At 44.3% G+C, this 11,086-nt stretch overlaps 1 protein-coding gene across 2 annotated transcripts; it reads right to left on the minus strand.

Moving 5' to 3' along the window:
- Nucleotides 1–4,731: 4,731 nt before the first annotated feature.
- Nucleotides 4,732–9,127, minus strand: and2 (actinodin2). 2 transcript variants are annotated; one of them, XM_042089321.1, is made up of 5 exons: nucleotides 8,975–9,127; nucleotides 8,121–8,209; nucleotides 7,332–7,376; nucleotides 6,890–7,005; nucleotides 4,732–6,723 (listed from the first exon to the last, which is right to left on the minus strand). In XM_042089321.1, exons 2-5 carry the CDS (start codon nucleotides 8,185–8,187, stop codon nucleotides 5,386–5,388), a joined length of 1,566 nt encoding a protein of 521 aa, XP_041945255.1. In that variant the 5' UTR covers nucleotides 8,188–8,209; nucleotides 8,975–9,127; the 3' UTR covers nucleotides 4,732–5,385. The 2 variants fall into 2 exon arrangements, with proteins under 2 accessions (XP_041945255.1, XP_041945259.1); XM_042089325.1 differs by having other exon boundaries at nucleotides 8,121–8,231.
- Nucleotides 9,128–11,086: the final 1,959 nt, after the last annotated feature.

Below are 11,086 nucleotides of genomic sequence, written 5' to 3' on the forward strand. Positions count from 1 at the left end.
GGTGTTTTCATCTCAATATCTCTGGCTGACAAGGTCAAAACTGCACGAAATTAAAAGTGTAGGATCATTATGACACCCTCTGAATGCATGCCAAGTTTTGTGTACTTTCGTTCATGGGGGGCCTTACAATAAAATAATTTATGTGTACATTTAGTGACGTACACCAACAAGGATTCCCGGGACACTGAAAGACCAGGGTACACAAAACTTGGTGGGCATGTACCCCCACATGGATAGCATGGAACTGTCATTTTTCGTTTTCATCTGCAGCCCCCCCGCTGGACTGGACCCCCCGAAAGGAGGGTAGGGCAGACACAGTTCTCTGTGAATCTTTTATGGTATGTTGGTCTCAAGGGCCCACATCAACCTGGCTCATAATCACTCATTTGTGATTTGCCCTCCTCCCCCCCCCCCCCCCCCCCCGCCCCGGTCAAAAATGAAAATGCAATATTATTCTGCTTTAATCGCCCCTATCTTCAGTTAAGATGTTCAGAACTGCACCAAATTTTATGTGTATGATTGACCTGGCATTCTCTGGGGGTATGCCAAGTTTCGTAGAATTTCATCCATGGGGGGGGCTAAAAAAATTAGGTTATGTGTACATTTAGTGACTGTACACTCATTGGCCTGTAAATGGCGGTGCACACATATAAACATGCACACACACAGGCACCCACATACTATCGGTATTAGAACGGCCGATACATAATTACAAATTCAATAGGATCAAAAGAAAGCCAAAATATTCATCATCATCATCATGGCTGCATTTTCAGTATTGGCGATAAGTAGTCGTTTGTCCACTAGATGGCGCATCGTTGCAGTGAGATGTAATTTTTTTGAAAGTTAAAAGTGTGTTGAAAAAATAATGGACACTTCCTACAAGGACTGTAATTTACCGCAGCGAACATCTAATAAGGACAGGACGATGTTCACATGAAGTGTAAGTGAGGATGAAGTGAGGATGTTTATCGGACATGCTTGGTTTTTACTGCAGGTACGTTAATCTTGTAATATCAATAAGGACCTAGGTAATGTTACCGTTAGCGTTGGTTGAGTGATGGAGGCCCATTTGATTGATTGCATTTGTAGAAAACTATAAATGCGGTTATACCAAGCAAATTGATAGCAGCACTGTTTGTATCTTTCGACTGTCATTTATTGCACGTGCTACAAAATCATTCTGTGCAATGGAAGATTTACCAACGTTACACCGGTCTGATACAGTTTTGCCTATACATGCGTGAGACTGAGACGCCTGTTTATTTTGTTTTAAGTGCGTGCAGGGTGTGAGAGGGGAATCGATGTGCTTTGATTCCAGCTTGGTAGTTGTAGTCTGTGAAATTAAAAAGCACGTGTGTGTGAAGTATCCAAACAATGACACCTTCATTTCATTATGGCTGCTTTAGCAACACACCTTAAGCTACTGTGTAGTGGGTCCCATTTAGAAGTGGCTACTTCAGTCGCGCTTTCCTTGACTCATGGAACTGCGTGAATGTTATTACAACTTTTCGCCACGATATGGCAGTTTAAGTCCGCTTGATACTGTAAGTCGTAAGCCATTGGTTTCCAAAGGAGATTTTATTTGTGTCGCCAGCATAGCCTATTGACAATTTATGTTGTAAATAGGCCTATCTTATAATCCTACCTGTAGCTTAGGGAAGCTAACAGCTTTCTATTAGGATCTAGTTTGTTAGTTACAGTTTTGTCATAACTCCCTAATGCATTTTTGCATTTAGAATAGCCAGAGCGTGTATATCTCAATCTGAAAATTAAACAATATCGGGTGCCTATGGACTAGATCTGCCCGCTATTTAGTTTTTGATTTCTTAAAAGATTGAGCTTGGTCTGATGAAAGCCAGACTAGCCATGGACCTCAGTTACACAATGCAAGGGAACATGAATCAGCCTATATTTGCACGAACAATAACGGACAAAAGCTCTTCAACTTTGGCCCGTTAAAATGTGTATGAACAGTCTAGCGACGCATTTCATCAAGGCCCATTTGGACATGTCAGTTATTTGCACCACTGGTTAGATGTAAAACAGCATTTCGTTTCAGACTACTGTTACTTAATTTGTGCATTAACAATAACGTTTCAGACTACTACTTAATTTGTGCATTGACAATAAAGTATTACATGAACTAAAGATGACTAAAATCTTATGTAGAAGAAGAAATATTCACAAAAAATCCATCCATCCAAAAATGACCTTTGTTTTTGATAGCTGTTGAAAACGGCATGGAACTGACAGAGATGTTTTTGTTTATAAATACATAAAAAATAAATAAATAAATAAATAACATTATGCTGATACCTTTTGCTTTTCCCAAATACAATGTAGCCTACAGGTGTAAGTGACCTTTCATCAATCCAGTTGCAATGGATGAACTGTGATGACCTGCCCTACTTGTGATTGTTTAGAGATTTTAAAGGTTTTATAACAATGCTACATCTTCTTTGGCTATTCTACAATCTATTCACCTTTTCAGCACAAATAGGCTACTTTCTGTGCAGCCGCACACACACACTCAGGCATGCCAAACAAGCATACACAAAAGTTTCAAGAGTGGGGGATGGAGTAAAAGATGGAGACAAATTGAAGTGTGATTTATTTTCGCGGAATGGATGTACAGGACTGAGCGGCGGTCATATTTTGTACCGCTATGCGGTACATCTAGTTAACAGTAGCTCAGTTTAGCTCTAAAACCCTCTGAGGCAGGGGCTGAGACACTTTTACATTTTAAAAGGCAAAATGCTTACAAGTCCGACATGAAGTGAGCCTTCCAGCTCTCGGCGTAGCAACCGTGGGGGATGTGGTGTTATAACGTACAGACTTTTGCTGGAACACGATTCTATCCCCCACACTTTTTGTCAGATTAAAATGAAAGTAAAATATGGAAATAAACGATTCCGTAAAGAGTTGGAATTGGGGCGCGTCTAGATTTCTAGGCTACTGTCATTATTCTGTGTCCTTTACATTTATTTAAAGGGACACCAGGCAACGTTTTCGTGTTAATTAATCATCTTCGTAAATTGGTATATGGCTCATTACGGGGCGAATTAAGGCTCTCTCGCCTGCCCCTACTGCCTGTAGGGAGAATATCCCACTTGCAGGTTCGGTGTATCCTACCCTCTGACCGAAGCAGGATCAGTTTACAGCACAGAGGCAGGCTAACGAAACGCTAGAAATGGTTGCAAACGTGTGTGTAATGGCAGAGCCGGCGAAGAAGCAGCGAAAACCCTTGACAGAAGACGCAAAGAAAAGGAAAAGAGCTTCAGACCGAGCGAGGGGGAGTTTCATAGAGAAAAAGCACCAGGCTTGCCTGGTGTCCCTTTAATAGGTATTAGTTATAGTCCAGGCAATTTATTGTAGCCTGCTAACCCATATGCACAAAACATAATTTCTGAAATGATTTCTTCATTTATAACATGAGACAGGCCTATGTCTCCATGTAGGGTAGTGCCAAATAGTGAAGTGATAGCAGGTAGATCATGTAGGCCTACATGTCACGTGAGTCACACAGATGAGGGACGCTGCTTGTTCTGTCCCTCCCAAACTGCATTAAAATGGTGTATTTAGCAATCAGAATTTCAAAACATTTTCGGGGGAGAAACTCCCGGACACCCTCCAATATAGTCCGCACCCCTGTCCGAAAATACTTACAACGTCCCTGTAGGGAGTTATTTATAATTTGGCCGGATTGTTTCACTTCCCTATCCCACAACCCCCACACTTTTAAAAAGCTTGATACGCCTCTGTCCATGGCAGAAACCTGTGGCCCATTTCTGAATATTAGGCACTTAACGCATGTCAGCACAGCTCTGTTCCTCTTGGATACACATTGAATACGTGGTTTACAAGACAGCAGCACCTGCAATTATTGCATACTTCTCCTAAACCACTATAGGCACGCATGTCTGCACTACTCAAGCAACCTTCACGTGTGTTAGACGCTTAAAAAAATGCAACCAGTGGTCGTATGTTGCCAGCGGCTATAATTGGTACTCGTGAAACCCAAGGTTACGTGCTCGCGTTAGGAGGTAGACCTATTTGGCCTTGTTAAAAATGTATATGCGACCACAATGTGGATTTTGTTAATTTTCGGTGCAACCCAGTTGCTATAGGCGCCTGGCGCCGTGTATGTATGGTTTCAGCTTTTGAATGTACTATATCCTGCAGCGCAGAGCACACTTTGAAAACTACGAACAACATAAGTATAGGCTGACCACTGACCAATGTACTGAGAATAGTTTTTTTTTAGCTGGCTGCATCTAATGGACCATAATTGCAGTTATGCAGGAACTAGGCTAATAGCGCAGCTAATAAATCAAATGAGAGGTGAGGTAGCCTATAGCTTACAGGCCAACTTATTTCACTAACGCACTGAGTAAAGGAGGACCCATTAATTGTCTTCACACTACTGTATCCTAACAAGGTGGAATGCTGTGGGCCCTCACCTCATTGTGGGTGAATGGTCCTATTTGAAGCAGCTATGCATAGATATATATACTGGCAGCTATGGATAGCCATACATACTCATTCCTGTCGTGTTTATTACAAGATGGCAGCATGTCAATATGGGGATCTTAAGATGCCTGGCATGCGTTCTGACTGCCTTGGTCGTACGTCATCAGTGGTTTTACTAGTGTGCGCACTGTTCCAGAGAGTTAAGATTTATGTTTCAGTTGATTAGCAAACTTAAATTATTAAGATGGAAAACGGAAATATAACATCTTCTCAGTGTTTATTAGAATGGATAAAAGGAAAATGTAACCAACACTATAGTTGTACAATACATAAAAAATCCATATGATATAAAAGCAATGCATCCCTTGGGAAGGTCATGGGCAATTAAATATCCCTCATTCTATAAAGGGATTTTAGTGTAAGAACAAAAGCCTACAAAAACATCTAACAAATACAACAATTTACAACACAGGAAGTATATTGACAAATACAGCTGGAACTATGCTCAAGCACACTAGTCTAATGAAAATACTTTAATACATATCTTTTTACCACTGAAATATTTTATCCACATTGTCATACATTGTCAGATTGCTGTCCTACAAAAGGAAGCCTACAGTATCATTCACAGCAAATAGTAAAGTTGTATTGTAATACAATGCAATACAAATTCCTTTTGAATTCTGACTATATTAATATATGTTTATATTTATTATTATTATAGTGTATGTGTGTTTGTCTCTCTCTCTCTCTCTCTCTCTCTCTCTCTCTCTGTGTGTGTGTGTGTGTGTGTGTGTGTGTGTGTGTGTAAAAGAAAATAAAGAAAAAGAAAGAGAGACCTGTATTGCAACTGCTTTCACTGTTCTCAATTTTGTCCAGCTGGTTGGTATGCTTTATTGTTTTGCTAGCCCATTATTTGTTATGGCGGTTCATGTGTGCCTTCAGGAAGTCTTCAAACCGTGGCATGGCGTACTCTGGCACAGCGGGAGCGTTGGCGGGGGCCTCCTCTGGCTGAGCAGGGGCATCATTGGGCTCCTCGGCACGGCGCAGGCGGCAGTTGAAGTCCATCTCGGGGTCACAGTCGGGGTCAGGCTCGATGATGCCGTTCTTGACCTTGCCGCTGGGGGCTTTGCCGGTGGAGGGCAGCCCGGCAAACTTCCCACAACTGGGGTCAAAGGGGTGGCAGTCGTCTTTGGGCTTGGCCGCTTTCTCTTTGGCTTTCTCTTTGTCGGCGGAGGTCAGCGGGGTGCAGTCCTTGTCGTAGAACATGAAGCAGTCGTGTCCGTCCTTGGTCTTGCCGCGAACGCCCAGGCGGTGGCGGGTCTGAAACTGTGGGCTGGGTGGTGGTGGCGGCCTCTTAAGGGCAGCGGCAGCGGCCAGGATGCAGAAGGGGTCAAGGCGGCGGTTGCACACTACGGGCGGCTCGGGGGCCGGCTCGTCCTGAGGCATGTACTCCATGACCGGCTTGGTGAGGCTGGCCAGCTTGGTGGCGGTCAGCGGGTTGCAGCCCTTGTCGAAGAGCGGGTGGCAGGCCTGCTCGCTGGCTGGGTTGTCCCCGTCAGTCAGGGCGGCAGGTGGCGCGGCCGGCATGGCGCAGAAGGGATCGGTCTCAGGGTCGCACGTCGGGTAGAGGTGAAAGAAGCCGGAGGGGGCCTTGTGCACCAGGCGCGGCCTGCAGTAGGGGTTTTTGGCCGGGTCGCAGCCGAGTGCCGAGTAGGACGGCACGGGGTTCATGGGGTTGTAGCCGTAGGCAGCGCGCAGGTGGTATTGCAGGCACTCCGTGTCGTCCGGGTTGCAGATCTTCAGCAGCTCGGCCTTCTGCTCGGCCGTCAGGAAGGGCTCCACGGGAGGGGCGTAGTAGAACATGCCCAGCGGTGTCTTCACGGGCACGGGCGCCACCGGGGCCCTGTAGGGCAGGGGCAGGAATGGTGCCAGCAGTGGGGCAGGAACCTTGGCGGGGGCCTCCTCCGCCACTGCCTCGGCCGCTGGGGCCTTGGGTGCGGCCGGGAAGAGGCAGTAGGGATCAATGTACGGGTTGCACACCAGAACCTTGGCCTCTCTGATGGGCACGGGCATGACGAACTTGGCCTTGGGCTTGCTGGTGGACTCGGAGATGCAGTCTGGGTCGTCAGAGTTGGCACAGGCCTTGTAGATCTCGCTGAGGTGGGTCAGGTAGTGGTTGTAGGCGCCTTCCTCGTTTCTGTGTTTGTTCTGCAGGAAAGCCAAGTACAGCCGATCTAGGTCCTCAACCTGCAGAAAGCCACAGAGATGCATTGCATGAACAACTGGCAGAGTAGGAAGGCATTAGTGGAGTCATGTAAAGCATGAGAATGATTACAACAGACTAGAAGCTAGAGCTGAAATGGAAGATCCCCAGGTTATGTTTATGAATGGCATACACCTATAGTCCACTTACTGCCTCCTGGTTGTTTGTCTCTGTATAGTACTTGTACCAGCCCCAGAAGTCTGGCAGGGCTCTGTAGTGGCTCACACTCCTCCTGAGGCGGGCCTGTGCCTCCTCAGCAGCTAGCCCTGCAACACAGAAGCACAGTACAGTCAGGATGGATGCCAGATATACAGTAAGGAATCTGCAAGAAAAACATTGATTAAATAAACTTGAATGTATTAGGAATCGAAATAAGTGTTCTTCACTTATGCAGTGTTGTGCTGATAGCCTTACAGATGCTTTGTTTCTTGATCATTCAAGTCCGTTTTACTGATTTATGTGGCACCACTAACAACAGACATTACTTCTACACACGCTGTTAAACAGAAGTGTCATAGAAGCCTCCCATTAGAGGTGCTGAAAGCATAGCACAAGCTGCAGATCAATAAAAAATGAATCAAATTATTCTTACCCTCTTCCTTCTCTTTAATTGCCACTGGTCCTGCCTGCAGATAGTCTGTGCACATATGGGGCATTAAAAAAGAAAAGTAAGAACGGGCACTGTCAAGGACCAGATGTGACATCACAGAACCGCTGATCCCACTAATAAGCCCCCTAGGAGCTTCAGCAGGCATTTCCTCTGGCCCCCAGCCCCCAAACAGACCTGCTCGCGTTCTGCACTGCACATTAATGTACAGGCTGCCTCCTTTCAGGCCCTTTGAACAGATTGGGGGGGGGGGGGGGGGGGGGTATGTACATTTTGGGACCATGTGGAAGTGGCACCCGTTAAACTACAAAGGGCACTGGGCGACGTGCCCGAAGGCAGTGCTCATTACAGCTTGGTTGTAAAATAAAATAGAGGGGAAAAATGCCCTGTACATATAACATAATGTGTGGCGCGCGTCTGTGCCACCAGTTGGTTGCTTTAGAAGTTAATGCCTTGGGGGGGGGGGGGGGGTAGGGGGGGTGAGTGCAGTCAGCTGATTCTGAGAGGCCCAAGAGTGGAGGACTCAGGAGAGGCCAAGTGCACCCTCTCAGGATTTAATATATTATGGACTTGGCACTGTTGGATTGATATGTATTGAGATGCCTCACTTGATTGAGGGTTGGAGTGCATACATGTCCTTTCATTTAATAATATCACATTTCTTATGTATATCAAATGACTAACTGAAGAATACATGGATTCTAAGGACAACACTCAAACTGTTCACTATATCTGCTTTGCCTCCATGTGTTTTTGAGTCGGTTGAAGTCTCACCTGGCAGTAAAATGATTGCAAGGAGCACTCCAGCAAACATGGCAGAAAACCTCCCGGCTGCTGCCATTTCCCTAGCGTCCACTCAGCCCCTGAGGAGACAAGCGTCCGTTCCTGTGGTGAGACGTGTGTGGACAATGATACTGTATGTTTGTTGATGATCACTTTATGATGCTGCTGGTAGGCTACCACAAGGACATGTTTGCAGTGTTTGAACAGTTTTCCTTTCTGCATCAACTAAAGCCTGTCTGTTTACTCAAACAAATACCCCCAACATTCTGAGGATATCCATCAACCATCAATATGAAATTACTGAAAAGTGTGTGAAGGTTTGAAATGTTCTCAGTTCATACAGATTTACTAGAGCAAATTGCAAGAGAGTGTTTAACACACTCATGATTATCTCTTATCTCATGTCTTGTAGCCTACTGACAGTTACATATCACGCACTCTCTTAAATCAGTCTTGTCTCATGTCAGTTTAGACTCTTGTCACATATGTTGTAATTAGTATTACTGCATGTGGTGAACTAGTAAAAGTGCAATCTCCATGTGGAAAAGATGTATTGTTGTGACTTACGATATATATCAGAAGATATATTTAGATGTTCAGTGAAGTTTATCAAAGCATTGTTTACACTGAAATTGATAATCAAAATTCCTAGTTTCTGTTTCCCTTGCTCATTGCAAACAAATTGGAAATGATTCACCATTAATTGTATTGTGTTCTATAATTGACAGAATCCATACATAATTTAGGCAACAATCTACCATATAGTATTCTGGGTTACATTATTAACATATACAATATGAATTTCTGCATCTCAGAAATATACAGGTATGACTTGAAAGACTCACCTTTCCCAGCAGTGATCGTCCGACCTTGAACAGTTGACAGTTGTTGGTTCCCCTGTGGATGGATGTCTTGATGGGTAAAGTCACATGTGCTCTGTGCACCCAACCACTGCTCCCCTGTGCAGACCAGCTCTGCGTGCCAACATTTTTAAGTCAGGCCTTGATAATTAAAAAACAAAAATGAGTGTCGTATGTCCAGGGCTCCCTGCTTGCAGTGCAGGGATTGGCTCCTGTCTCACGGCAGACTGACCAATGGGGGTCCTTTAATTAGGGAACTGTTAGAAGCAAGGCTGAACTTGGTGGTACATGGCCGCGGGGGTTGGGGAGTGTTAAAATCATAGTGGAGGCAGCACTTGAAGGATTGATTAGTGGGCTGTTACTTGTGCATGTTGAAGTTTTACTGGACCTAGAATTTTGTGGTAGGAGAAATTTGGCATCTTTTAAATTGGAAAGAAGGGACCATGTTGAACTGAGTGATGGAATGGCTTCCTGGACAGTAGTTATGGTATTATCTGTTGACCCTGTGATCATTTTCAGTGTGGGGCATTTCAGTTCATATAATCTGAGGCCTACAGGAAAGTGATATTTCTGCATTCTTTGAAAAAGTGTTTATATTTAATTTCCTTTCAAACATTAAAGAAAACATTGTTCCATTTTCCAATGAGCAAAAGGTTTTTACTACCCTAGACGGTAGCACAGGCTTTCACAGGGACTATGCACCTTTATGGAAAACATACTTAGATTCATAATTAATCCTTTTGACTGGGAGATTATTAGGGTTCTAAAGTAGGGATCGACCGATATGTTTTTTTTTCAAGGCCGATACCGATATCAATTATTACCAAAACAGGAGGCCGATAACCGATATGTAAAACCGATATGTCAGTTGTCAAAAAGGGGGGTAGATATGCTGCAAAAATGTAATTAAAATCATTTAATTATGCAAACTTTTCTTTCTTCTTTTGATACACAATTGTCTATCAACTTGCATCACTTTGCAAGTGTAAATCCTGTGTATCATGTTAATCCAAGAGCTGAGTGATAGCAATTATTTTCATAGAGCAGGCCTGCACAATGGGCTGTGTTTAAGGGACCTGTCACAAAGAGGATGCTTTGCCATCGTGTGTGTGAGTGCACGAGAGAGGGAGAGGAAGAGGTGCATGCGTGATGGCAAGTGTTACGGTTAAATAGTTTAATAAAACAGTTTTAAAATAGTTCTTAGGCTATTTAAGCATGCAATTTGTGTCCATGTGTAGGCTATAAGCTACACTTTTGAGAGCCTAAAAGGCACGTTAATAGCCAGCTCATGACGCGGTTTTGTTCAGCTCGGATTAAATTACTGTTGGCCCTGGGTGCATGTAGTCTTTTCTGACAGTCCGTTTCAAAAAGGAGCAATTAGACTTTTTGACGTTCGCTATCGCATAATTTAGGATTTGTCTGTATGTCCGCCGAGGTGTCCCGTTATTCACAATTAAAGAACGAGGCGGAGGCAGAGAACTCCCAACGCGCAGCATCCGAGTTTGTGGGCTAACTAGTAAACAGCACCAGTAACGTGCATCAATCGGGAATTCGCTAAATGAAGGAAGTGGGTGCTTTACTTATTGATCCGGATCAAAGAGACAATAGCTTACAAAGTGGTGTTTTTGTAACTTCAGTGTAGATGATTGTGATCACTGCAACTTCAGCAATGTAGGCTACCTTCCTTAGCTTCGAAAAATAGCTCCGTAGGCTATAGCTGAAGCCCAGTCTGCCTCAGTAAGAATCCTGAACTTTGTCTGTGTTCAGTCTTCGATCCTGATTGGCTGCAAGACATGGTAACCCACATGGCATGTTCCAATCGGGCGTGCTCACATTGTACATTTGAGTGCTCACACTGCAAGACAGCCAACAACATTTTCTGATATGCCAGAAATCCAATTGGTTCAGAGTGGATGGTCTTTTATGCCCCCAACATTGTCTTCCAGACAGCGATGCCACCGCTGACTTAAAGGCACCTAATCCCAAAGCTAACCCCAACCCTATAACCCTAACCTTAACATTGGGGGCATAAAACACCAAGAAACGTTCAGAGCAGAGCTGGAGCAGGACGTTAATTGTTACGTCTTCCAATTGGGC

Source organism: Alosa sapidissima, chromosome 1 (genome assembly GCF_018492685.1).
Source record: "Alosa sapidissima isolate fAloSap1 chromosome 1, fAloSap1.pri, whole genome shotgun sequence".
Lineage (NCBI taxonomy): Eukaryota > Metazoa > Chordata > Actinopteri > Clupeiformes > Clupeidae > Alosa > Alosa sapidissima.

What these genes read in the sequence shown, in the direction of transcription:
- and2 (XM_042089321.1), bottom strand. Translation starts at nt 8,187, where the DNA reads ATGGCAGCAGCCGGGAGGTTTTCTGCCATGTTTGCTGGAGTGCTCCTT. An exon ending in TGCAATCATTTTACTGCCAG is followed by an intron (nt 7,377 to 8,120) that starts GTGAGACTTCAA and finishes ATATGTGCACAG; the next exon opens with ACTATCTGCAGGCAGGACCA. An exon ending in AATTAAAGAGAAGGAAGAGG is followed by an intron (nt 7,006 to 7,331) that starts GTAAGAATAATT and finishes TCTGTGTTGCAG; the next exon opens with GGCTAGCTGCTGAGGAGGCA.